A 27760-nucleotide genomic window follows, 5' to 3' on the forward strand; every position below is an offset into this window, starting at 1 on the left:
ATGGCCCTCAGATTTATATTTCATATTTCTAGTTTCAGATACAAGAGTGGTACATTTATACAAATAGGATGATCACACTCAGTAGATTATAAGCTTTGTAACGATACCTTACAGGAGACCTTTTGCATGAAGCATATTCCAGTTACATTATATTCACTTATTATTAAATTTTTATAAAACCATATAGACTGCACAACGTCGCAGTATGCTCACCCTTTCCATAAAGCCTGGGTCTGGTAGCATCCGTCCCCTGGAGGCCAGGGATGGGGCATGCATAGGGCACCTCTTCAGTTGTGCCATGGCTGCTACCACCAGCCCAGGAGCTGCGTATTGAGCAGTGGGGCTGTGCAGTTCACAGACCTACCAGCCATGCCTCTGCCACATCCCTAGCGCATGCACGTAAATGCCCCTGCTCCAATGGGCTGCCATGCTGGGCTCAGGAATTGTCATTGGCCTCTGTATTTGGCACTGATGCGACTGCTGCTGGAATAGTGTGTCCAGTTCTGGTGCTCACAGTTCAAGAAGGATGTTAATAAACTGGAGAGGGTTCAGAGAAGATCCACACGAGAAGGATTAAAGGATTAAAAAGAATGTCTTACATAGACTCAAGAATCTCAGTCTACGTAGCGTAACAAAGAGAAGGGTAAAGGGTGACTTGATCACAGTTTGCAAGTACCTATATGGGGAATATTTTGTAACGGGCTCTGTAGTCTAGCAGAGAAAGATCTAACATGACTAAATGGCTGGAAGTTAAAGCTAGATAAATTCAGACTGGAAATTGGGCATAAGTTTTTAGCAATGAGTAATTAACCCTGGAACAATTTACCAGGGGTTGTGGTGGATTGTCCATCACTGACCATTTAAAAAAATAAAGATTGGTTGTCTTTCTAAAAGATCTGCTCTGGGAGTTATTTGCGGGAGGGCTTATGGCCCGTGTCATACAGGAGGTCAGACTAGATGATCACAGTGGTCCCTTCTAGCTCTGGAATCTATGAAGCTATGAATTGTCCTGAGTGACTGTTTTGCAGACTCATCTGCTCCATCAGTCCTTCTGTGCTTCAGCCCTTCTTTTCCATATCCTCTCTGCTTCTGGGAAGGTTTCTCCCTTGTTGCTTGAATCATTGCAGAGCTGCACGGTTCTTCCCCAATGCAAAGGACCCGATGCCTGCCCTCTGCTATAGCTATGCCGGCACAGGAATCGCTGTTGGGCTGACACTGCTGTCAGGGTCAGACAGGAACTTAGCCACCATGGAAAGGGGACGTGAAATGTAAGCAGCGTTGCGCATGAAACTACAGAGCAGCTGTCATTCCAAAGGGGACGGGAGCTCAGCTGCCACTGAACCTGAGGAAGCATTGTGATTGGCATGGACTGTGAAATGTAACAAAGCCAGTAGCATTTGCACTGAGACTGCGAAGCATTGGAATTGCTGTACAGAGGGTGGAAATGTTACTGGAGTCTGTCAAGAGGGAAGCGATCCAGTATTCAGAACTGCAGCTTAGGACCTGATTCCTCATTCCTCTGCAGTCATTTATACCGGCACTAAGTGGGCATAAGACATTACTCAGTCAGAATGGTCGCACTTGCATTCTGCACCTGGCACTCAGTTTGCAGTACCGCACAGCAGCAGCTCTTGAAAGGATCTTTCTGCTTGCTTCCAGGGGTGTGGTGGCCCTGTTTATCAGTGAGGAAGAGGAGAGAGAGCAGAGCTTTGCTCTGTAGGCTGGACCGATGTCGCAGATTTGTCCAAATTTCTGTTCCCATGCAGCATTCCGGAATGTGTGTTAACAGGGCTTCCGAGCTGACCTACTTTATCTGACACATATTTCACTGACAGAGCGGCACATCGCCACGTTTGCCCAAAGAGCCGACTCAGTTGTGTCCACTGGATGGAAATATTTGTAAGAAAATTACCTAAAATGGGACAATTTTTCACTCTTCTTCCCCCCTCCTCCTTTTTCCTTTTATTGCCAAATGCATGTGGAGATCACAACTTCCAGAGCAACCCCCTCCTTATTCGTGCTCCATGTTAAAGACTTGGTTTTTAGAAATAAAAAATGCTGTCCTTGTGAGAAGCAGTGGTGGGCATCGTTTTAAATCACCGGCCAAGAATCTCCCTTCACCCGTAGCTGTGATAACACACACACACCCAGCTGCATTTTTCTAATGCTCACTTTTGGTTTTATTTCTAAATTCAAAATGCTGCAGAATGCGATGCTGTCCGAGAGCCCAGTAGTTTGGGCGAGTGACATACAGGCTTCTCTGCACAGTTCTCCAAGGGTGAAATTCATGTAGGGGCAACCCAAAGCATAACCCTATCTAGGTCTCACTTGCACTCTCCATAATAAGGCTTAAGTGGACCATTCTGGCCTTTGGCATGCGGATGACTTTTGCCTTCAGTGCATTTTAATCTGTAACCACACTAACCTAGCTGCTGGAGTCCTCACCCCTGAACCCCAATTGTCAGATTCCCTGGAGAGACTGATTACGTGGACAGATGTGCGTTAAGGGCTATGCTGTGGTCACAAAACATGTACCACTCCTGACTTTAGCCGATGTATGACCCTAGATCTCCAGAGGTGAAAGGCTAATCCGTTCACCTCCTGTACTCACAGAATGCTTCTGGATCCAGGGGAGCTGGCTTCAGAAATTAGAGCTGAAATTTTCAAAAAAAAGTTTTAAGGCAATTAAGTACCTAACTCCCATGATGCACCTAACTCCTTTAGGTTCTTTGAAAATCCAAGCCGAAATATTAGAGTTTGGGGAGTTGGGAGTTGGGTGGGAGGGCAAGGAAATTCGTGGAAGTAACACTGGGAGTATTTTTTCTGCTCGAAGTTGCCACTGAGAGCCTCACACGATTAAAACGAGCCTCTTAACTCTGGGCTACACGGCAGACTTAAGTCGACTTAGGTTGGATTGACTTACAGTCACCCCGGTAATTACTGTGGTGGTTCGTGTCCTCGCTGCCCTTTCTGTCGGGGGCACACATCCTCACCAGCAGTGCTTCCACCGACTTAAGGGGGCAGTGTGGGGGGCTGATAGCCTGGATTCTCAGCTCCATGCAGCTCCCCAGCAGGAGCCTGGCTCCCCATCAGACTACCTGCTACCTGCTGGGAGCCCAGGCAGCTGCTGGGCTTTCAGCAGTGAGCTCAGAGCTTAGGTGCAGCCGGGCTCCCAGCGGGGAACAGGGAGCTCGGAGCCCAGGCGGCACGCAGATTCCCTGCGGGGAGCTGAGCACCTGGGCAGCAGTGTGGAACCGGGACCCCAGGGCCCAGGGGGCAGAAGGGCTCCCAGCGGGGAATAGGGAGCTCGGAGCCCAGGCAGCACGCAGAGTCCCTGCGGAGAGCTGAGCGCCTGGGTGGTAGGATGGAACCGGGACCCCAGGGAGCAGCAGGGCTCCCAGCGGGGAGACACGAGACCAGGGGCAGCTGGGATCCCAGCAGGCAACAGGGAGCTCAGAGCCCAGGCAGCAGCCCAGCTTGGAACAGGGAGCAGGGACCCGGGACCCGGGAGCGGTAGCAGGGCTCCCAGCGAGGAGTGGGGAGCCCGGGTGGCAGCCCAGCAGAGCCCTAGCTGGAGCCCACCTCCCACTCCAGGGTGACAGCCCCAGCTTAGAGCAACTTTCTTCTCAATTTCACAGCTCCAGCAGGGAGCCATGAAAATGACAAGAATGACAGCCCACAGCCAGTGTAATAACCTGCAGTGTCTACACAGACACTGCGTCGCCCCAGCTACACCTACGTGAGCCGCACACCTCTCGTGGAAGTGGAGTTATTATGTCGGTGTAGCAGGGCTGTAGTGTGGATACCAACATAATTAGGCTGACATAAGCTGCCTTACGTCTAACTCTAGTGTAGACCAGGCCTCAGTGTGTTACCCCTTGAGCACAGAATCACAGAATATCAGGGTTGGAAGGGATCTCAGGAGGTCATCTAGTCCAACCCCCTGCTCAAAGCAGGACCAATCCCCAACTAAATCATCCCAGTCAGGGCTTTGTCAAGCCTGACCTTAAAAACCACATAAGGAAGGAGATTCCACCACCTCCCTAGGTAACCCATTCCAGTGCTTCCCACCCTCCTAGTGAAAAATTTTTTCCTAATATCCAACCTAAACCTCCCCCACTGCAACTTGAGACCATTACTCCTTGTTCTGTCATCTGCCACTACTGAGAACAGTCTAGATCCATCCTCTTTGGAACCCCCTTCAGGTCGCTGAAAGCAGCTATCAAATCCCCCCTCATTCTTCTCTTCTACAGACTAAACAGCCCAGTTCCCTCGGCCTCTCCTCATAAGTCACGTGCTCCAGCCCCCTAATCATTTTTGTTGCCTCCGCTGGATTTCTTCCATTTGTCCACATCCTTTCTGTAGTGGGGGGCCCAAAACTGGGCATAGTATTCCAGATGAGGCCTCACCAATGTCAAATAGAGGGGAATGATCACGTCCCTCAATCTGCTGGCAATGTCCTTACTTATACAGTCTAAAATGCTGTTAGCCTTCTTGGCAGCAAGGGCACGCTGTCGACTGATATCCAGTTTCTCATCCACTGTAATCCGCAGGTCCTTTTCTGCAGAACTGCTGCCTAGCCATTCGGTCCCTAATCTGTAGCGGTGCATGGGATTCTTCTGTCCTACGTGCAGGAGTCTGCACTTGTCCTTGCTGAACCTCATCAGATTTCTTTTGGCCCAATCCTCTAATTTGTCTAGGTCCCTCTGTATCCTGTCCCTACCCTCCAGCATATCTACCACTCCCCCCAGCTTAGTGTCAGCAGCTAACATGAGACCTTCCTGTGCTTTCTTTTACAAAAACTCTCCAGTCCCCGCATTGTCTCTCAGTCTTTCATACCTTGCTCGTGCCAATGGGAGATATTTGAGCAGCTTGCAGAGGTGTATCTGCACTGGGGAGTGGACAAGGGAGAAGCTATGACAAGGGGTTAAAGGCTGGACAGTTCATTTGTCTGCTGGCTGAGGGAGGATTGATTGTAAAAGGTTACAAGTGTCTTGGACACAGTCTGGTATTCTGCCTGCACATGTAGAGACAGCGCTAACGCCAAGTGCAAGAGACCATCTTACAGAGACGGTAGAGTCAGAATTGGGATTAATAGTAAGAGGCAGTTGAATTTGCGAGCTCCTGGGTATCACAAAACAAAGCCATCTGACTCATTCTTCCTGGAACAGAGAGCTGGCACATTGATCCTGAGAGGCAGCAAAGACTGCAGAAGAAAGAGATGACATTGCAAAATGCATGAGCTTGGGGAGCTGTTAAAGAAGTCAAATGTAAATGGACTTTCTATCAAACTTTATTTTTACCCCAAGGTGTCCCTTAGTGATGAGGTTTTATGCCTCTAGCCTTCTAATATCACTTTGCTTTCTGCTGGTTTTACTAAATTGTTTTATTAGCTCTAACTTCTCTGGGGCTTTTTAGTTTGTTCTCCATTTGTGTACATTGCGCTGGAACCTGGGCTCTGAACTGCACCTTACAAATTCTTTGCTGGAAATCATAGGATTGGAAGGGACCTCGAGAGGTCATCTCAATCTCATCTCATCTCAGATGAGATCATTCAAGTTTCCTACATATGGTATCTCCAGCATCGTGATGACCATTATTGCCACTGCAATTCCAGTTACAAATCCCCTCTGATCTCCACTGAAACATGTCCGACCGGAAATACTTTGTAAAAACATGGTACCTCCAGCATCGTGATGACCATTAATGCCACTGCAATTCCAGTTACGAACCCCCTCTGATCTCCACTGAAACATGTCCGACCGGAAATACTTTGTAAAAATTATACATAGGCATTGTAAGTTAGGCCTGAATGTCAGAATCTTTCCAGTTGTTCTTGCCACCTGCGTTTTAACCACTTCTCCTGTTAGTTCTGTACCACAAAAGGAGCATTCCCACCCCCCCATGTTCCCCCGACTGATAACCCTTTTCTCTGTCTGCATTTGGGAAAACAACCTCACTTTAGTTTTGGTCTTAGATTTTAAGACCAGAAGGGACCATTACGATGATCTGTTGTGACTTCCCTCATAACACAGGCCAGAAACGCCATCCAGCACATCTAGCACAACCTGTGGTGGACCTCGAGCACATCCCAAGCTGGTTCAAAGACTCCAGGTGATAGAGAATTCACCACACCTCTTGCTTATTTGTTCTAATGGTTAATGAGGGCACTAGGTATTTGATATTTATATCAGCTAGAAATGAACGGCTGTTTTAAACAAGAGAAAGAGACAAGGCAAATGTCAATAATTTAACAGCCATAACCTTTCAGTCTGGCTGGCTATTAAAATGCCTTGTGATGCCCTACAGGCCCATTGCTTTCGATTTATTGGGTTTCTTGTGAAAAGTTCCAGTTGGGCTATTGGATTTTGAAAAAAATCTCATTGGTTAAGTGAAACTACTGTCGTCACAGTGCACTCTGGAACGGCCTCTCTTGGGAGCATCCTCGGGCCATAGTAATAAGTCAGTAATATCGGAGCTCAGCTTCTAGGACACAGGCCCTGTTACTAGCAAGAGCAGACAGAGTGGGGCAGTGTATTGTCTTTGCTCTTGCGTCAAACCCCTTTTTGATTTGACACAAGATTTTGGTGTCGTTCTGCTCCAGCTAGTAGATAGCACTGACTGTCAGACCCACGTCCCCCTTTTCTATAGGACCAACTGGCTTCAAATCAATCTTTGCCCTTTGCCATTGATGCTACGTACTTCCAGATGGAAGAGTGGGATATGAGAACTTCCTTAACTCAGTATGTTGGACAATGTTCAATGAAAGGAGAAGGGGATCTTAAGAGCAGAGAGCAATTTAGGCACCCTTCTTTAAGGGCATCAAGAACATCAACTTATTGACAGTCTAAGGCGGCTCGAAAATGTTCTGTCAAAATTGCATTTTGACAGAAAATTGGATTTTGTACAGAGAGAATTTTTTCACAGGTAGTGTCCACTTTCTGTGGAAACTGTCAATTTGTCATCAAAAAATTACTACCTGAAAACCAAAATACTTTAATTTTGAATGCCACTGCAGTGCAGTATGGGAGATATAGTTTAGGTACCTCATGTTCCCATTCTTTTGATACGGTCTCCCACAGTATTCTTGCCAGTAAGTTAAAGAAGTATGGATTGGATGAATGGACTATAAGGTGGATAGAAAGCTGGCTAGATCGTCTGGCTCAATGAGTAGTGATCAATGGCTCGATGTCTGGAGGACCTGGAGATTACAGTGGACAAGAAGCTGGATATGAGTCAACAGTGTGCCCTTGTTGCCAAGAAGGCTAATGGCACATTGGGCTGCCTTACTAGGAGTATTGCCAGCAGATCAAGGGAAGTGATTATTCCCCTCTATTCGGCACTGGTGAGGCCACATCTGGAGTATTGCGTCCAGTTTTGGGCCCCCCGCTACAAGAAGGATGTGGACAAATTGGAGAGAGTCCAGCGGAGGGCAACAAATATGATCAGGGGGCTGGGGCACATGACTTATGAGGAGAGGCTGAGGGAACTGGGCTTGTTTAGTCTGTAGAAGAGAAGAGTGAGGGGAGATTTGATAGCAGCCTTCAACTACCTGAAGGGGGGTTCCAAAGAGGATGGATCTAGACTGTTTTCAGTGGTGGCAGATGACAGAACAAGGAGTAATGGTCTCAAGTTGCAGTGTGGGAGGTCTAGGTTGGATATTAGGAAAAACTATTTCACCGGGAGAGTGGTGAAGGACTGGAATGGGTTACCTAGGGAGGTGGTGGAATCTCCATCCTTACAGGTTTTTAAGGCCTGGCTTGATAAAGCCCTGACTGGGATGATTTAGTTGGTGTTTGTCCTGCGTTGAGCAGGGAGTTGGACTAGATGACCTCCTGAGGTCTCTTCCAACCCTAATCTTCTATGATTCTCTTCTATGGGCCAGGCTCCCACACCGGCTTACATCTTCCATGATGCATGATGGCCAAGGACTCCCATGATGCACAGGATCTGCCTCCAGTATAGTAGACCATGGTGCATCATGGGAGATGTGGTCCGACCAGGGAACCCAGTCTATAAAGGGGAACAGGAGCACGAGGCACCACAGCAGAAATTTCACATTGACTTTTTTCTAGTTTTGACCACACTTTTTCAGTATTTGAATTTCAGCCAAAAATCAAAAATCTACATACCCAACCCAACCCTACCCCACCCCACTACCATTTTTCAGCCAGGTCTAATAGGGACATAAGATTTGCATGCCAGATTAAATCATTGGTTCATCAGGCTGAAGGCTCCCTTTGGCAATGGGCAATACATGGTGCCTCCGTTGATGGAAAAAGCATAATGCCACTGGCTAATGTTGTATAGGGTGATTCCTTCCTGACCATTCCGATACTCAGCTCAGGAGATTGAGAACTTGTCTACATGGTGTTTTAATCCACACCAGAAGGGTGTAAATTTAAGTCTGCATAAGCATATCATGCACTAACTGACCTATCTGGACACCGCTGACATGCACTAAAAAGTTTCTTAATGCGCATTTAATGTAGCTCTGTTTCAAACAGTACTATGGTAACCCATACTAGGGAACTTTTAGTGCACACCAGCAGGATCTGCACGAGCCAGTTAGCTCATAACACACTAGTGCAGACTAAAATTTACACCCCTCTGGTGCAGACTAATGCACCATGGAGACAAGCCCTGAGAGTGATCACGGGTGACATGCAGGATTTGGAGTCTCACGGGGTATCCTAAGCTGGAGTCCTCCTGCATGGTAGCTCTGGCCTAGCTCACCTTTTGGACCTCTGAGGGACCGAGGTTCGATAGTGAAGGTTGCACATCCAGTAACCTAGTGTCGATTACTGAAAAGGAAAGAAGACTCTTGTGCAGAGATGAGTGCAGATGTTATTGTCTTTTAGGGGCTGTGTTAAAATGTAAATTACAGCTAATGTCGTCTTACCGGGAAGAAAAGCTTTTGGAATAAATTGCCTATTTTAAGGTTGCGGCGAGCTGCAGTGGCTGACAAAAATGCTTCATGACAGGCAGTAATTAGCAACAGAGGGTTCTAGCGGGTGCCCCCTTTTAACATGTAAAGAAAAAAATATCCCTTTGCGTTATCGAAGAGATCAGCACCGAATCGTACGCAGCTGCTCTGAACTCTTTCCCAACCTCCAGCCCAGCACGGCCAAGCTCCCCAACATGACTTACCCATTCAGTTACATCCCACTAGCCTCCTCCCAGCATGTTCCATAATTCAGCAAGGCTTGGTTTGCATCCTAGCATTGTGGGACTTGCAGGAGAGCTTTGTATCCTATCTACTTCCATGCAAAATTAATGCGATCCCAGTTTTCATCTGTAAGCTGATGAATACTGTATGTTCTTAATCACCCAGAGGCTGCCCTCCGGAGACTTCTCCTTATTTATGCGAGAGTCAAACGCTTGAGGTTCTTCTGAAATCGGCTTTCAATGCTGTCATTCCAAAGTAATGCATGCAGCAGAGTTGCTGGACTCTTCTGGCCTTTTCCAATCCCCCTGGAGTCAATGAGAATCTTTCCATTGACCATAGTGGGGTTTGGATCAGGCCCTTGTATAATCTGGCAGACGTTTGCAACTATTTTTGGAAAAACTTTTATTTAAGTTTTTGTGCATTTAGGCAGTGTGATTCAAGGAGTCTCTGCTCCATCATTTCAGCTCTGCTGCCCCTCTCCAGTGTTTGCCCAGCGTGAGCAGAGGGCCAGCTGATCAGCTCACATCAATCAGCATTAGGGTGACCAGATGTCCTGATTTTATAGGGACAGTCCCAATTTTTGGGTCTTTTTCTTATATAGGCTCCTATTACCCCCCACCCTCATCCCGATTTTTCATACTTGCTGTCTGGTCACCCTAATCAGCATAGCTGCCTTAAAGTCTCTGGCACTTTGCCCATTTACACCAACCGAGGATCAGTCCCTTATCCCTGAAATGGTATGTAGGAAAAGTGGATTCTCAGTGTCATTGTTGTTTCAGACTCTACTTCTAATGAAAAGATTCACAGTCAGGAATAAGGCCTGGGGTCTACACTGCAAAATTAGATCAGTTTAACTATGTTGGTCAGGGGTGTGAACAATCCGCACCCAGGAGTGGCGTTGTTAAGACCACCAAAGTCCCCGTGTAGGCAGTTCTAGGTCAACAGAAGAATTCTTCCATCAACCTAGCTACCATTTCTTGGGGAGGTGGATTACCTACACTGACGGGTGGTAGTATTTCAGGGAGAAGTCACAGGAGTCAGCCCAACAGAGATCCAGGGCCTAATTCCCTGTTCAGCGGCACGGAGGGACAGCAGCTGCTCTCCCAGTCCAGAGACTGGAGTAGCAATGCAGGAGGGTGGCTATGTCTGAGGCTGGATTTTGCCTCTTCTCCTCACACATCGTAAGGCCTGATGGCGTGGGACGCTACGCTGGCCTTGGAGCTCACCTTACCGCTGCTCTCTTTAGGACCAGAGCAAACCCTGCCTGGCACCAGCTGTTGCTTGCAGTGTATGCACAGGTGGCCCTGACCTCACCTTTGGGGCCTGGTGGGCACCTTAACTGGCCACCCCTGCTGGTACACAGGGACGCACAGGAAATCAGTGCTGCATGGTCGTGCTGAGGACTTTGACGTGCCTGGTCCCTGGCCAGCACTCCCACACAGCACAGAGCTGGAGTTGGCCAGAGAAAGCTGCTCCCTAGAGGAGCGTGTGGCCTTCACACAGTTATTCAGGAGACTGCTGAGGCTCTGAACTGCCCTCTCCCAGCCAAAGATCTCCCAGTCTTACCTGCTGTTGCTCTGGTGCCCTTTAACAACAGAGCAAGCACTGAGTTTGGGGGAGGGGGGCAATTCTGTCCATCAGAAATATAAGAGGAAACCTGCATTAGGATGGGGATATGTCAATAAAAGCAGATGGCGATTTGTTGCTCTATTGCTTGGTACAGTCTTGAGGGCAGGGTTTGTTTTCCCATCCTTGGAGACTGGGGATTCTGAGTGAATGGTGGCCACTCCCGACATGTTCCTAGACATGGTGACTGTTCTTAGCAGTGGGTCTTGTTAACCTGCCCTAGAGCCACTTTCTAGGCAGCTGGACGACAGTCGGTGCTGTACCATCTAACACATGAATGCAAGTAGGGAGGTGGCATCTGGGGACAAACCCTCAAGTCCGTCCCTGGGCTGAATCACATCTTCAGACCTGCCAGTGGGGAGTCCCCTATGTGTGTGGGTCGTCCCTTCTGGGCTTAATAGGGAGGGGGCAGTCTCCCCTACAGAAGCACGCCCCTCCCCTGGAAGGGCACTCCATGGGCTCCCTGTCAGCCTGGCTCCACTCAGGTGCTTCTGTAGGGGAGACTGCCCCCTGCCTATTAAGCCCAGAAGGGATGAACCACACACATAGGGGACGCCACCTGCGTGGTTCCAATGTGTCATTGCTCAGGCAATAAGTGGCACAGCTTTTGTATGCGTCGGACCAGTGATGCCGGAAGTGGAACTGGGGAACTCGTGTAAAATCGAGGCTTCCCCGTATAGGTATGTGCACAGAGGGGAGCTCAGTCCCACGGAACCTGGCTTGGGGGACACAGAAGGCTGGAATGCTCTCTCTGGGTACACACTTTTCCCGCATAATCACCGGCTCCCCCATCTGTCGGAGCTCCTGGGAGCTCTGCTTTGGAAGGGCAGGATTGGACTAGCTGTTCACTGCCAGATTCAAAACTCCAAACCTAGGGGCAAAACCCGAGGAATCTCTCCTTCCCCCTCTGCCCAGGGAAAATTCTCCCTTCCCTCCAGGGATGAGGGGCAGCTGTAGGACAGGGGAACCCCTAGCAGCACATCTGTGCACAGAAGCAAGGGGGATGGGCACCAGAGCAAAGGTCAGGGGGACTGTGTAGAAGCTTCAGGGTGCTGGTAAATCCAGTGGGATCTGCAGGTTTGAAGTGGTGGCACCCCAAGCCTCTTCCCTGGGGATGCAAGTCCAGTGGTCCCTCGTGCTCAAGCGGATGAATTACAGGGAGGCCCTGCAGCTGCAGACTGGGTCCGCCTTTGCAGTGTGAGTGCTGGGCCCAAAGCGCAGGACAATTGTGCTCACAGCTGAATGCTCAGCTACACAGCGTCTATTGACATGTGGGAATTTCATTAATCCTGCTTCATAAACGTTTTGGACCTGGTGCAGGTCCAGCTAATCACCATGCTGATGACAATCGTCAGTGTTTTGACTTTGCATAATATTGTAGGTTTAAAATTCCCATGTTCAGTCTAGTGCTTCATCCGCACACATCCAGTGCCTGAGCTCTGCAGTGCAATCGGTATATACATTTGCATTGTCAATTGCACGTACGCTTCTGTAATGCTTTGCAGCGAGTAACACAGACAGTGCATGAAGCATGCAAGGCCTGATCTGCAGTAGGCCCCCGGGTTAGACTGACTTGCCATTGACCTTAGTCTCTCCTTGAAACCATTTTCTTAATTTAACGCTTAGCCGAAATAAAACTGTCTGAGATTTCCATGCATTGCCAAGTATAGCAGATGGTGACTCCACTGATGATATTATTAAAGCATTGACTTTGTAGGGAGAAGCACATAAATTCATTATCCGGCAAGAACTGAACCGAGATTTAAGCTGCAAAGATTAGAAGAGAAAGATTGTTTTGCCAATTTCATATTTGTTGCCTCCCTAGCAGTATGCGCATTTCCCAAGGGAGCGTTTTCACAGCAGGATGGGATGAAGGGGAGGCTGCTGCTTTTATGTGCATTTGGTACTGCGTTTACACAGCCCATGAGTGGTCTTACCGACGGAAACATGCAGTGTCTTCAGGTGGAGTTCACTGTATGTTGGTGTCTGTGGTCGATGTGCACTTTAGGACCAGAGCAGGTTCCATGACTGGGCAGTGACTGCTTATCCTGCAGAGCAGCTGTATGGCCTGAATCAGGTCATCTGAATGGTTGCCATTGAGGAGAGAATCTGAGAAGGCCACGGGTTCTAGACTGTGATAAAAGACATGGCCGTGGCTGGCCCAAGTCAGCTGACTCAGGCTTGTGGGGCGTGGGTTGCACAGCCACAAATCTGCAGTATAGACATCTGGGCTTGGGCCGGAGCTCAAGCTCTGGGACCCTCTGTCCTTGCAGGATCCCAAAGCCCAGGTTCCAGTTCAAGCCCAAATGTCTACACTGCAGTTTGACAGCTCAGCTGCCTGAGGCCCATGAGCCTGAATCAGCTGACCGGGCCGGCCTCGAGTTTTTTATTGCAGTGTAGACATACTCTTACTTTCCCCAGAGTACCACCACTGAAGACTCTGGGATTACAGGGGGTTTAGAACCGAAGCACCTGAGACAAGAATCTGGCCCAAGGAGTCTTTTACACCCACTTTGCCCGACATAAATGACTGGACCAGGTTACAAGGCAGCAGGGAATCAGCCCCAATGAACCAAGAAGCTAAGGGCTAATGATAACCCATGCGGCGTCTCAAGACTTGTCATGAAGTGAATGTGCTCGGCACAATGGTGAGAGCAGCAGAGATGGCTTTGGAGTGAGGTGCCAAGTCCCAGAGGAGCAGTGTTAAGTGTATAGATGGGATTAGATTTCTATTGGCCAGTGAGCAAGTTGCTCTCAGCTTATTCAGGCAATGAAACTCTCGGGGCCCAGTCCGACTTCTGTTTCCCCTCACCAGTGCAGGCAAGGCAGCAGCTTGGTTCCCCTGGCCATTGTAAACTAGCCCTAACGATGCTCTGAAGTGATTTAAAAATCTGGGCTGCAGAGCAGAGGCAGGCCATGCCTGCAGTGACTAGGGGAACCATCCTGACGCCTTTGCTAGCGGGGAATCTGTTTACCTGCCGTTCCCCTGAAAGGTAAAGCAGACTTTAGCCCCCTGAGTTTAGGGCCACCCATTGTGCTGCAAACAGCTGCTATGCATGAGGCTGTCATTAAAACCGGTTAATTTAAAATGTCAACGTACATCAAGCGACCGAAATGAGTGGAAGCAGTGACCTTCACTCGCTGCAATGTGCTATAGAAAGAACAGCAGCTGAGGCAGGAACAACACTCCCCATGAGGCACCAGCTTTTTGACAAGAGCCAAACCCCAGTTCATATGCCTGGGTACAGAGAAGCTTCTTGAGAAATTGCTGGCAGAAGGAATACAAGAGTTGTGAGGAGCTGGTTGGTGTTAGAAGACCATGTATTTATATATTATCATTTGTATTACACTTGTGCTAAGAGGTTCTATGGTAGGCATGGATCAAACCTATAGTGAGAGACAGTCCCTGCCCCAAAGGCTCATAATCTAAATAGATAAAGGAGGGAAACTGAGGCACAGAGAAGGGCTATGGTTTGGGCATGGTCACACAATTTGCCAATGGCAGAGCCAGGAGTAGAACCCAGGGCTCCAGTCTACTGGCCTGGCCATTAGGTCATGCTCCTCCTTCTCAGGATAATCATTTCAGCTCACTTGGGTGTCAAATTAGCATTGAATTACATCTTCCTCATACTTCTGGGGAAATCTTCATTATGTCTAGGGCAAAACTCTGATATTCCCTTCTAATGGCCATGCCTTGGTGAAGGCAGCCTCTCTGCATTATATTCTGGCCTTGAAAGGTAACCCATGGCTACTGCATGCTGCCACAAAATTAAAAGTAAACTAGCATTCACCACTTTGGTATGGTGGAACATACCAAAAAACAATGTGGGAGCTCCCTCTGCTGGTTTTACCTCAACAGTGCACTAGATAACACTGTTTCCGGAGCTGTGAATGCTCTTGTGTTGATATGGTTAGGATTGCTGGTGCATGGACAGCTTAGACTTGATTCTCTTCTCCATACATTGGTGCAACTCCCAGCTTGAGTGAACTTAGGGCTTGGCTACATTAGAAATTTCAAAACGCTGCCACGGCAGCGCCTTGAAGTGTGAGTGTAGTCAGAGCCGCGGCACTGGGAGAGAGCTCTCCCAGCACTGCTTGTAAACCACATCCCTTACTGGTGTAGAGGGCTCCCAGCGCTGCTTCCCTGATTACCCTGACACTTTACGGCGCTGTATCTTGCAGCACTCAGGGGGGTGTTTTTTCACACCCCTGAGCGCGAAAGTTGCAGCGCTGTAAAGTGCCAATGTAGCCAAGCCCTCAGACATGGCTTGCACCAGTATAAGCTGAAAGCAAATTCAGACCCAGAGAATTAACCAAAGGGGATTATCCTGACTTCAGTTTCACAGCAATCATATCGAATGTAATGTTTTCCTAGAAAGAGGCATAAAACCAGCAAAAGGGGTTTTGCACACAGTGGAGAGTCAATACAAATCAGGAGCTATATAGAAAATTATTTGTTGTCAATCCTTTAACTAATGCATAAATGGGCATATCAGCCTGAGTTACAGGGAGTTCTGGACAGTTTTCAATGTGGTAGGTAATTATGTACAGGTGCTTAAATTGTACCTGAGAAACACAAGATATCACTGATTGGGCTGAACGAGTAATTGCACACTCTTAACAGCCACTCACATTGGGTGCAGAAGATTAGAGCGTGCTGCATTTCACCTTACAGTATCTGAACAATGAGGATGCTTGGGTGATACATTTCACTTGTAATCAGATGAAGCCACCTTGCCAGTAGTGCTGTCTATTCCAGTACCTGGCTGGTGAATCACAGGTACATTGATACTGTGGTGTAACCACTGTACCTATGAATGCAAAACTGTGACCTCGGGGTTTCTCCAGTTCCATTTACTGCAGGCTTTTCAAATGGTTTGTTGCTGCATGTGCTGATGGAACATCCCATCAAAGCCCTAGCTGGGGTGATTTAGTTGGGATTGGTCCTGCTTTGAGCAGGGGGTTGGACTAGATACCCTCTTGAAGTCTCTTCCTAATCTTCTATGATTCTATGCTTTATTGTCTGTATGACACATTAAATAAATAGGATCTACTGAATCGGTTAGCTTGATTGAGGCCTAAAGGAGAACTTTACAGAGCTTTGAGCTCTTTTTTCAAAATGTCTCAGACTTGCCATTGGCGCATTCAGCCAAAAGGATAAAATTACTCTCACTGCTCTGTGCTACAGATCTCTTATCCTTAATAAAAAATCTCTATTGCGTATTCTGTGCACATCAGTTGAAGTTCTGCGTGCTGAACAAGTGCAGACTATTCAGCAAAAATCCATCATGGCAGGTAAGAGATTGGCAGTAAAAGTCAGAGGGGAGAATTTTGCCCTGAAGTGCCAGCAAGTAGTAAGCACTGTACAGTGTAATATATTACATTATATCTGTCACTAAAGCCATCTTCCAGAACTCACTGTCAGGAGACCCAAGTGCCAGACTGAGAAAGATTGACTCACTCCAGTGACTCACAGTGAAAAAGGACCATAGGCTGTGGGGAAGGGTCAGAGATGGGCATGTTAATGTTCCAGTTACTAGGACTCAACACAGTGATGTTCTGTGATTCCTGCCGGCATAGACATCTGGTATAAATTGCTGCTATTTTTCTGGGCAGATCAGGGTCAGTGCACCCATTTGTATTCCTCCACCAGGGTCATGCAGCACTTCCATTTCTAGGAATCCCCTACAATTGAACTGATGCATCTTCATTGAGAACATGGTCTGGAGAGCTACAGAGTAAGTAACATAAAGAAGTAGTGATTTTACAGGGACTGTAAAGAGAGATGTGATTGTATCTGTGGAGTGCTAGGTGTTCTTGCAGACGGATTCTTGCTGGTTGCTTGTAGGTAGACTAAGTAATTCACTTTGACCTGTCCTCCAGATCTGTGGATTAATTTGCATGCGTTTCCATGGTTCTCATTACCCAGTGACACCAGTGGTTGCATCCTGCAAACGTAGGGCCTGCTCTGATGTGCTGCGGACTCAAGACTCAGAACCCTGCAGGACTGAACCCATGATTATACAGTGATCAAAAAATATAAACTACAGCATTATCAGTTACTAGCTGTACTACCACCTAGTTCTTATATAGCACTTCCGACCTGTAGCTCTCAAAGCAGAGAGAGAGCTGAATGTGCAGAGGTGGAAAGAGTTAATGGAGAAAGATGTCGCCCCTGGAATAAAGGAAGGAAGCATCTGAGGACTCTATTTTCACTGACAGCACTGGCATTCGGGAAGAAGTTACTTTCACTACAGCCCACCACTAAGGGAAGGAGGCAGTGTAGCCTTGTAAGTAAACAGGGCACTGTTTCTAGTCCTAGCTCTGTTCCTGGATGCCCTTGGGCAAGCCACTTCATCAATCTGTGCCTCAGTTTACTGATCTGTAAAATGGGGGTTGTGATACTCTTTTGAAAAGCGCTTTGAGATCTGCTGATGAAACATGCTAGATAAGGACTAGGTGTTATTACCGCTAATAATAATCGATAATGTTGAAGTTTATATGTGTTTAGTTTAAAAATACAGGGCCGGATCCTCAGCTGATAATCTGGCACATCTTCCTTGGAGACAGAGTCACTCCACTGATCAGCACTAGCTGAGGATGATAGGAATTAGGTAGCCCCCTTTTAGAATAATTTGGAAACCCTCTAGTGGATCTCCCTGTCTTCTGCTGGAGAAGCCACTAGAACCCTACCAGCTGTGTCTATCTGTAGCTGGGCCACGTGTGTTGGGTATAATGAGTAAAGTTATTTGGAACTCAGCTATTTCTGTGTTGCTTCCTCGTATTAATGGTGTGTAGAGAGCAGAGCTACATCCAACCCACTAGTTTGAATAATGAATCCAATGCCAGTAGTGTGCTCTTCATAAATTCAGGGCTCTGGAGTCCAATTATTTAACTCCTGTCTTTGATGTTCTCCTTAGTCTTTTGCTCCCATCCTTTGATAGATTTCTTCAGTCTCATCCTCTCATGGTCTGATCCTGTTCCCAATGGCAAAGCCCCTATTTTGGGGGGCAGGCGCATTCCCTTCAACCTTCATTGCTTTCACTTGCACTTGGAAACTCTCCTCATCTCTTCTCCTCATCTCATTGCAGGTGGTACGAGACCAGATCTCTCACTGCACAGTCAAGCTGCGCCAGACCACAGGCCTGATGGAGTACTGTCTGGAGGTCATCAAAGAGAACGACCCCAGTGGGTTTTTACAGGTGGGTGTGTTGCTGTTCACTCCCAGGTGCCGTTGGAAGGAAGAGCTGGGCTGGCTGGGAGGGCGAGCGAATGCAGATCCAGAGGCCACATTCATCCCTGGTGTAATAGGGGTGACGTCAGTGGAGCTACACCACGAAGGTGTGCAGCCCCAGGTTGATTGGTCCATATTCATTGTCATTAGAAGAATGTGCTGATCCCATCAGGAATATTTAGGCACTAGATAATACTGCGTCCTGCCTTGAATGCAGGGGACTGGATTAGATGACCTCTCGAGGTCCCTTCCAGTTCTGTGATTCTGTGATATCTGTGTGTGCGTGAGTGTATATATATAAGGTCTAAAAATACTTTGTAAAGGATTATTAAAGCTCTACATCACCCCCATCCCCTTCCCGCCACCAACATAGGAGCCATGTCAGGGGCCTGGCCAAGGAGAGGAGGCATGGCCAGCAGCAGTGTGCTTCTGCTTTCTAGTGTAATAGGCCCCACTGTTACCAGCTAGTGTAAGGTTGCTCTCCCTTGCACCACGGGCTGATGCAGCCCCAGGGATTTGTGGGCTGTGGAAGAGGGATCCAAGGTGTCATACTGGATTGGGCCCAGTATAGTCATCTAGGCTAGGGAGATTTTCTTCCCGCCATTTTCATTCTAGAATAGTAACAATGTTGAGAAGATTCCTTAGCAATTTAGGGCCCTGTCCTGTTCCACTGGAACTCAGCAGCTAAACTCCCATCACCTGTGGCATGAGGAGGATCAGATCCTGTATTAGCTGGGTATTTCTAGAGATATTACCTGTCAATGAAGAACGAATAAGAGAGACACAGCTCTGTGCTTTAAGAGTGTGTACTGCTGGCTGGTCACGAGAAACCCAGTGGCACTAGCTATGAGACAGCTCCTGATACCCTTAACCCATGTGAGTAGCATCTTTCTCTGCATGATTTCAATGGCACTGTGCCAAATTACTACTCATTGTGAGCAAGGACATAGAAACTGGCCTTCTGTAAGGATTAAAAAATCTTACATGGATGTCAGAGACTGAAACAGGCTGGAGAAGGCTGAATGTAAGGTTGGAAGCAAAACAGGAATAAATTCATCCTGTGAGAACACTGGCTTATACAGGCATTTGGAGAAGAGTTTGGAGGAAGATTCTTATTGTATCTCTAGAATAAAGATTACAGCACGAAGCCCTCAGTGGGAGACATATTCAATATGTGGCTCACAAGAACAATACTAGTTCATAAGAATCAGCTCCAGCTGCCACTGCAGCCAGAGAAAGCCCTTGCGTTGACGTCTCTGGGCATTGGGTGGCATTGATTCATTTGGCCTAACTAAGATGCTCGGTAGCTCCAAATACATGATTCCGTTCAGCTTGAAGTAATTTACAAATCGGAACCTAAAATGAACAGCCTTGGTAGAGCCCTTGGGTGACACCCTGGCCCCATTGAAGTCAACGGCAAAACTCAGGTCACCATGAAACTTTAGTGATGCCCAAACTCAACAGGAGCCAAGCCTTTGATTTCAAGCCCTGTTGACTTTTACCGTCATAAAGAACCAGCTCTTGCTAGGGCACAAAGCAGTTGCTGATGTGGCGTGTAATAGCTGAGGGTGTGGTCTTTGTTGCAACCAGATTTCCGATGCTCTGATCAGGAGGGTGCACTTGACCGAGGACCAGTGGGGAAAAGGGACGCTGACCCCCAGGATGACCACAGACTTTGATTTAAACCTGGACAGTGCGCCTTTGCTGCAGTCCATCCATCAGCTCGACTTTGTGCAGATGAAAGGTAAGAACCTATCTTCAGTACATTTAGCAAATAACACTCACCTGTCATTGGCTTGGGCTCAACATGATCTCTGGGTTTAATGAAAAATCACCAGCTGTAAAGGGGCAACACATTGGAGCTAATTTTATCTACTACGGACTTTGTTTTTTAAGATATTTGTTTCCTTACAAATTAAAATTGAGAAGATGGATTTAAAACCTCAGAGAAGGTCCTGTGGTTAAGCAACTGTACTGAGCCGGAGTTCCAGATTCAATACTCAGCTCTGCCACAGACTCCCTCCAGGGCCTTGGTTAAGTCACTCCGTCGCACTGTGCCTCAGTTTCCCAGATGTGAAACAGGGGTAGTAATCCTTCCTTTCTGCCACCCTTTGTGTCTAGAGGGTAAGATTCTGGAGGCAAGGACTGTCTCTTCCTCAATGCCGTGTACAAACAGTTGACAATGGCGGGGCCACCCGTGTTTCTCAAGAGGTGCTCAGCAGGGCCGCCCAGAGTGGGGGGGCAAGTGGGGCAATTTGCCCCAGGCCCCGCAGGGGCCCCCACAAGAGTTTTTTGGGGCCCCTGGAGTGGGGTCCTTCACTTGCTCTGGGATCCCCGGAAAACTCTTGCGGGGCCCAAGCCCCTGGAGCTTCTTCCGCTCTGGGTCTTCGGCAGCTGGGGGTTATTCCACCGGGGGGCAGAAAGACCCCCCGCGGCCCAATTACCACTGAAGCGGGACCCGCTGCTGAAGTGCTGGGTCTTTGGCGGCAATTTGGCAGCGGGGGGCACCGCAGGTCTTCAGGGCACTTCGGTGGCAGGTCCCGGAGCGGAAGGACCCCCCGCCGCCAAATTACCACCAAAGCAGGGGCCCCCCACCGCCGAAGACCCCAGGCCCCCTGAATCCTCTGGGCACCCCTGGTGCTCAGCACTGGGATCTGATGTAATACCTTCCCTCCAAAAAGGCCAGTGCACTTCACAGGTAGTAATCGCTTTCGCCTCGCAACACCCATGGATATCAGGGTTATTAAGCCACGGCACAAAGAGGCTGAATGACTTGTGTGAGGTCACTCAGGATGTCAGAACCAGCCCTTGTGTTCTTGTTTTCTTTGCTGCCTGGCTCAGTTTTGTCTTAACCACAGGAACATCTAGCTGTCCCTGCCTCTCTGGCTCCCCAGGACGAACTCTTTGAAATGAGAGTCAGGGAGAGCACGGCTGCACCTGGCCGTGCTTTGGAAGTAGTTCTGAACCCGTGATGCTGAGGCCACCTGCTCCCCAATTGTGTGGATCTCAAAGGAGAAGAGGTTTTTCACCCTTGAGCCAAATCCTGCTTGACTGATTGACGTGCCCTGTCCCTTTGGCTTTGGTGGGAATTCTCACATGTGTGAAGTGGGGAGGGTTTTGAAGCAGAATAAAGAAATGCTTACATCCTTACACGCATGCTGCTGAACGGTGGTTTGCATTGCCTAGATAACGGGCTGGCTGTCTCCAGTTTGAATGTCTTGACTGAACGCACAGCTTTCAAACAAGAATGCAAATTTGCCTGAGCCCGAGAGCGTTATCATCTCAGACATGCCAGAAACATTCTGCATGCTACATTATAGCAAAGAACCACAACATCCAGATGGTTTGGCTTTTTCCTTGTGGGGTTTTTGGGTTTGTTTTTTGGTTTGTTGTTTGTTTTTTTAAGCGCTTCAGCTTAATTTTAATTTCCTCCTGATTATATTCTCTCCTTGTGGGCAACTGGTTTTGCTGTGGTCTACCCTTGCGAAGTCTCATTAATTCACAGTGCGCAGAGATCCGGCACAACCGGTGAGCAATTTCTGACTTGTGAAGGCCCTGGCAATTGAAAGAAGATGCTAATTGGCTGTGACACAGCAAACTGTGATTGGGTGGAGCCAAGCTTACACCTATTATCTGCTTTGGCATATGTTCAGCAAAGGGCCAGCTCTCATCTGGTGTCCACTGGTGAAGCTGTATGGACTTCAGGGCCACCAGCTCAGGATCTGGCCCCGTGTATTCATTGCTGTCTTTACTGGATGTTCTGATGTGCAATTAGTTGATACATGACAAACACCTTGACAGTTAGGCACAAAAAGCTCTTAACCACGTGCTCTCTCTGCAGTGGTGACTATTTGGAACAATGGCCCCACCGTTATTAATTCACTGAATGTGTTGAACGTAATAGCATTAATCATGATGGATGCATCTGGCAGGACTGTCAAAAGCATACCCATGACTCACCACGAGTTAACTGGGCCATTGTTTTAAAGCACCGGCAACATTTTTAATAGAGTGGTGAAGACTGAAACTCAGGTCAAACTCAATCAGAGCTGAACTTTCTCTGCAGCTTGCACACACATTGTGTAGGCAGTGGGACATCTCCTTCCTCCCTTGTTTTAATAATTTAGCCTAGGGGTTTGTTTTTAATTAGTAAAAGCAAGTCTGCTGCTGGCTTAGCTGTCTTTCCCTTTGCATTAAGAACACACAGAATTCACCGGAATCACGTAACTGAGCAACCACACAACGAATACCATTTCCAGATGTGGGCCAGGAACGCCATAGGCCTGAGCAAACTGCACCAACCTATGGGGAGGCCCTGGGTCTCAGAGGTTCCCCTCAGAGCTACAATCCTGCTGCTGCCCCCTCTTGAGCTGGGCAGGAGTAAATTGCTTCAGTCTTTAAAAGCATATGGCGTGCTCCAGCTCAGCTGGCTGGCATTGGGGGGGTGAGAGGTACAGCTCTGCTCCTCCCCGAGCACTAGCTCGGGACAAGCAGTGGGTTCACACCTGCTGCCCTGTCCCCACTACTTACTTGCTTTGGAGGGGCAGGGTCTTATTCTTCTCCCTTTGCAGCCGTGTTGGAGGTAGCCCCGACTGGCCGTATTCTGGAGCTCTGATATTGGATGTGAGATGGTGGAGCCCCTCCCCTTCCTTTCGGAGCTAAGTTAGTTCTGTTTCCTCCTCCGGCATTCATGCCTTTTCCTTTGCACACCGCCCCTACCACCTGCCGCCTCCCATTCACCTCCCCTTTGTGCCTGAGTTGTGCCTTTCCTGTTCTGTGTTTTTAGGACTGAGAAGGCAAGACAATCTGAGGAAGCCGTGAAGCAGACAGACCCCACCAGAAAGGCTACTGAGTTGCTGCTTTGCTGGGATGCGCCCTTAAATGGTGCCAGGTGCAGCACATCTGTCAGCCTGTGGCTTTGGGGTCCTTGTGAGATGGGGAAACACAGAGCTTCTCATTTGTGTAGATGTTTGGATTCAGGCTGGAACCCAGGCTCTGGGACCTTCCCCCTTGCAGGGTCCTAGAGCTCCTGCTACAGCCCAAGTCCAAACATCCGCACACCAGTTTTACAGTCAAAGCGCTGTGTGCTTGAGTCGGCTGACCTGGGCCACCTGTGGGTGTTTAGCTGCTATGTAGACATACCCATGGAGTCCACACTATGCTCCCCTCTGGAATGCTGACTGTGGGTTGACTGAGGTACAGTGGCAAGACTTTGTGGAGAGGATCATTGGCCAACTTTGGTCAACAGCGATGTCCACCCAGAACATTTTCTCTCACTAAATTAGCACAATTAAAAACATATTTATCTCTTGTTATATGTGGCTCGCTGCACCCATCACAATGACACACACACACATACATGGAATTACTGCTCCTTCATGACCCACTATGAGGAAGATCAGGTGCGCTTCCAGCCACAAGTCATCGCAAAGGCCGTGAGCCTGGCTCACCACTCTGCTATTCTATTGATACTCTGGTGTAACTCTTTTGATTGCATTGAACTTGCATGGCAGAAACCTGGGGTAACAGAGAAGTGAATTAGACCCACTCTTTCCACTGACGCTGCAACCAGTGGCAGTGTTCTCATCCGGGAATGATAATGCCTGTCCCTCTGCAGCCAGACTCTCAGAGTACGTCGGGGAGGTGCTCCTATGACCTTCTTTGTCTTTGGTTCTGGTGTTGTGATGAGTGGATTAGGTATGGGAGCCTTACTTTCACAAGTGGGGGCATGGTGCTATGATTTCATGCTCATCCAAAATTTATTCGAAAGAAAATGTAAGAGAAAATGAAGTAGCCCCAGTAAAATTTCTGATAAAAACCCAAATTCTGCAAAGCTTCTGATGGTAAGTAAGTTGAGAAAGCAGTCCCTTCTTGTTCCTCTCTGCCTCAGTACAGTGAGATTTTACCTTCAGTCCAGCATGAAATGCCATCTGGGTAACAAGGTTATAAACATTGCCTCCATATATTGGAGAAAATGTGCATGCGTTTACATGCCTCTCAGCAATTTGAATGCACTTGCTACACTTGATGTCCACTGTGCTCGTAGAAGCCAGGGTTACACTAATTTTTGTTTAGCTTCCTCTCCAGTGCCGGCACCCCCGATCCTACAACTAGAAGAATGTTGCACCCACAACAACAGCGCCACATTGTCCTGGAAACAGCCCCCTTTGTCGACCGTGCAGGTGGAAGGATATATTCTAGAGCTGGATGATGGGAATGGTGGTCAGTTCAGGGTAGGTATTGAGAGCACCTGTTCCATTGATAAAACATGCCTTAGGTGGAAGACAATGCCAGTGATGAGTGAGCCACCCCAGGAGCATTGCCGATAGACAGAAAGCAGGCTTCCATTCTGCGGAGATACATTGTGCTGGAGAGCCTGCCACTGCCTTATAGAATCATAGAAATCTTAAGCCTTGTGTACTGTTTTCACTCAGGTTACACAGGTTTAAACGATTCCACGAGGTGCAAGACAGTGGGGAATCAGGCTGGTTTTGTCTTGTTTTTAGAAGAGTTCATTTGTTGTTTATTTCTATACCGCAGGGGTAGGCAACCTATGGCACACGTGCCAAAGGTGGCACACGAGCTGATTTTCAGTGGCACTCACGCTGCCAGGATCCTGGCCACTGGTCTGGGGGGGCTCTGCATTTTAATTTAATTTTAAATGAAGCTTCTTAAACATTTTTAAAACCTTATTTACTTTACATACATATATATCATAGGCTTATAGAAAGAGACCTTCTAAAAACCTTAAAATGTATTACTGGCACATGACACCTTAAATTAGAGTGAATAAATGAAGACTCGGCACATCACATCTGAAAAGTTGCCGACCCCTGCTATAGAGTATAAGCTTCCCCCGGATTTGAACTGAATCTTTCACTTTTTGTCAACAGCTTCAGTCTGATTTTTATTCCAAGAAATATTCTTATTGTGATGGACTTGATGTGGGAATAGTCCTGTCTGTCCTGACAAGCCTGTGAATCTGTGGATTGAAAACACAGCTGCTAACTTGGTAGCGGGAAGTGGTCTCACAACAATCTACTGTAGAGACCAGTTCAGAGATTGTTGAAAGAATCAGCAAAGATTCTTGCAATGATGGAAGACACCGTACAGTTGCTCTGTGGCTGGAGATAGATTATTACACAGGGTCTACCAATTCTACATGAGTCACTCCTGCAAAGATACAGTGGTGACAGCAGGACCCTGCACGGAAATTACTTTCCTGGGTAACTTTCATTGTTTGGCTGTTAAGCTGTTGGAGTCTCTAGCCATGACCACATCCATCAGGTTCCCTCTTGGAGAAACTCTCTCTCTCTCCACTTTTCATTTCAGACATTGTATCTAATTCTCTCCTTCACTTGGAAGGATCCCTCCTGTTACTGAACAATTTAAGTAACGCAGGGGGCTAGCTGACCAATAGCCAGTTGTGGGATCAGGGGAGCACAGAGGTGGCTGAACCTAAGGATTGGTCTCCAATTTTTTTTAATAAATTTGTATTCCTGCCTTTTTCATCTATACAAAATTATTTCCAAACTCGAGGTGGACTTTTCCCTTGTTTTCAAATCCACTTCCAAATGCACTTGCACTGCAAATACTCACAAAATCCCACCCCTGGTTACGCTGATCAATCTGACTCCCTTGCATCTGAAGAAGTGAGGTTTTTTACCCACGAAAACTTATCCCCAAATAAATCTGTTAGTCTTTAAGGTGTCACCAGACTCTGTGTTGGTTTTGTGGATACAGACTAACACGGCTTCCCCATGATAGTCTGTCTCCCTTTATTTCCCATTGTCGTTGAGCGCAGAATTTGGCCCCAGGTGCGTGTGCCGTTTCTTTACTGGGGGCAGATAGGAGAATGGAAGTTCACTTAACGCTGAAGGCTGCAGCTCCTACTCATGTAATGGCTGCAGAATCAGGTAATGCTTATGCCTAGCCCTTATAATGAGTGATTGAGACCTGCTCCAAACTCTTCATCCTTCCTTCCCTCTAACTTCAAATAATGGTATTTGGGAGGTCAGCTGAGCTAAGCCTGCAGGTTAGAGGTTGTTTTATTGTTAGATAATATTTGCCTTGATGAGCAGCATGCTTTGGAAATGAAAAGAACTCATTTTAAAGCACTTTCTTGAACAGCTTAAAGTAGGCTGCCAAACATCTCTTGCAAAGGCTGCTAATTCCCATGGAGGATTGCGGTTTGCTATACTACTGGCAGTCAGAGGTATTTAAGGCTTGGGGACTTTTAAATTGCTGTAATTATACAATTAAAATGTGATTTTTCTCTGATCAGACATGCTCATAATTATTTCCTAGCATATTCATCACCATTCAGAGCAGCCCACCATGTTTCCTGAACTCCAGCTCCGCATGACGCAGCCAGGAGAGATCCAGAGCAGAAGCCGGGTAGTTGACAGAGGGGATGTATTGAGTTTAATGAGAGAAAGCCCTTACAGAGTCCCATTGCCCCGGCGCCTACAACCCCCACCCACTCGAGCCTGTGTGCATCCAGATCCCCCACACACCTAGACCCCCCTCCCATGAGCTGCCTGCAACCAGTTTGTCCCACATAGAATCCTCTCACCCCACACCGATCCCCTCCACACTTGGATCCTGCCTGGTTGAGCCTGCCTTCCCCACACTTGATGCACCTAGTGCAGAGGTGCGGGGCCCCAGGGTATTTCTGGGGCAGGCCTAGGCCCTGCTGTGTCAGGGTCAGGTGCAGCCTCACCGCTGAGTCCACGTCCTGGGGGCGGTGGGGGCTTCAGGGTGATCTCCCACCAAAATGCAGCCAGTGGCCTGTGCTCCCCGTTGCCATGCTGGAGCCTCTGCATTTATTTATTAACAGATAAAACTTGCAGAATTTTAAAATATTGTGTGCAGAATTTTTAAAATTTTTGGCACAGAATTTTCAGTTTTTTGGTGCAGAATGCCCTCAGGAGTAAATGTATTCACAATGTGACTGGAGGACAATTAAACTCAGCCATTCAGTGTCCTGCCTAGAGGACTCCCAAAGCCTCAAGACCACCAAGTTTTTCACTTTAGCTGCCTCACTGTCAAACCCACCTGTTCCTTCCAGTCAAGCAGGACTGGGCATGGCTGCCTCCAAGTCCCTACCACTCCAGAATCAGACAGGGTCTCTGCGTGCCGAGCCGCCCCAAGCTCTCTACCTCCTTTCTCCTAGTGCTGAGAGGATAACCTGCATAATGCGCCCATGATCCCAGGGTCCATGTGCCACGCCGGGTCCCAGATGCAGAACATGGCCACATAGTGACCTAGTGCTTTAAAACCAGCTCATCTCATCCAATAGGGTCCTTGCAAGGGGCTGCAGTGCTCCAGCGTGGATGAAGCCACCTGCAATGATACCCGCCAAGCACGGGCGATAGTACATCCCTCACATGGCTGTGCCTTTGCTCACCATTGCACAAGGCGAGGAAGGATGAAGACTGGATGATCATTAGCCGATGCCAGTTGTGCTAAGAGGGTGCTTAGCTACACGACCCCCACTTAGGCCTTTCTCCTGTCACCAGGCAGGTGTAATTGGGAGCTGTGCTGTAGCATTCATTACTGGAAGATCTGGTTTCCCTGAGCGACCTGTCCTGCTCATCCCCCTTTACTTTGTGCTTACGTTGTTATGCGCCAGATCTAGCTATGCAGGGTGGAGCCCCTGATGTTACTATGTATGACCATGGCCAGATCCTTGCCCTGGCTGAGTCCCCTTTGCGCTGCTCAGTTGCAGA

At 48.0% G+C, this 27760-nt stretch overlaps 1 protein-coding gene across 1 annotated transcript in view; it reads left to right on the forward strand.

Moving 5' to 3' along the window:
- Nucleotides 1-27760, forward strand: part of TRIM9 (tripartite motif containing 9) — a 123393-nt gene that overhangs the window by 74246 nt on the left and 21387 nt on the right. The window contains exons 4-6 of the mRNA XM_075065817.1: nucleotides 17887-17997; nucleotides 19620-19773; nucleotides 24117-24262. Coding sequence (XP_074921918.1) covers nucleotides 17887-17997; nucleotides 19620-19773; nucleotides 24117-24262 — 411 coding nt within the window. The remainder of the gene's footprint in view (nucleotides 1-17886; nucleotides 17998-19619; nucleotides 19774-24116; nucleotides 24263-27760) is intronic.

This window comes from Chelonoidis abingdonii, chromosome 4, assembly GCF_003597395.2.
Source record: "Chelonoidis abingdonii isolate Lonesome George chromosome 4, CheloAbing_2.0, whole genome shotgun sequence".
Taxonomy (NCBI): domain Eukaryota; kingdom Metazoa; phylum Chordata; order Testudines; family Testudinidae; genus Chelonoidis; species Chelonoidis abingdonii.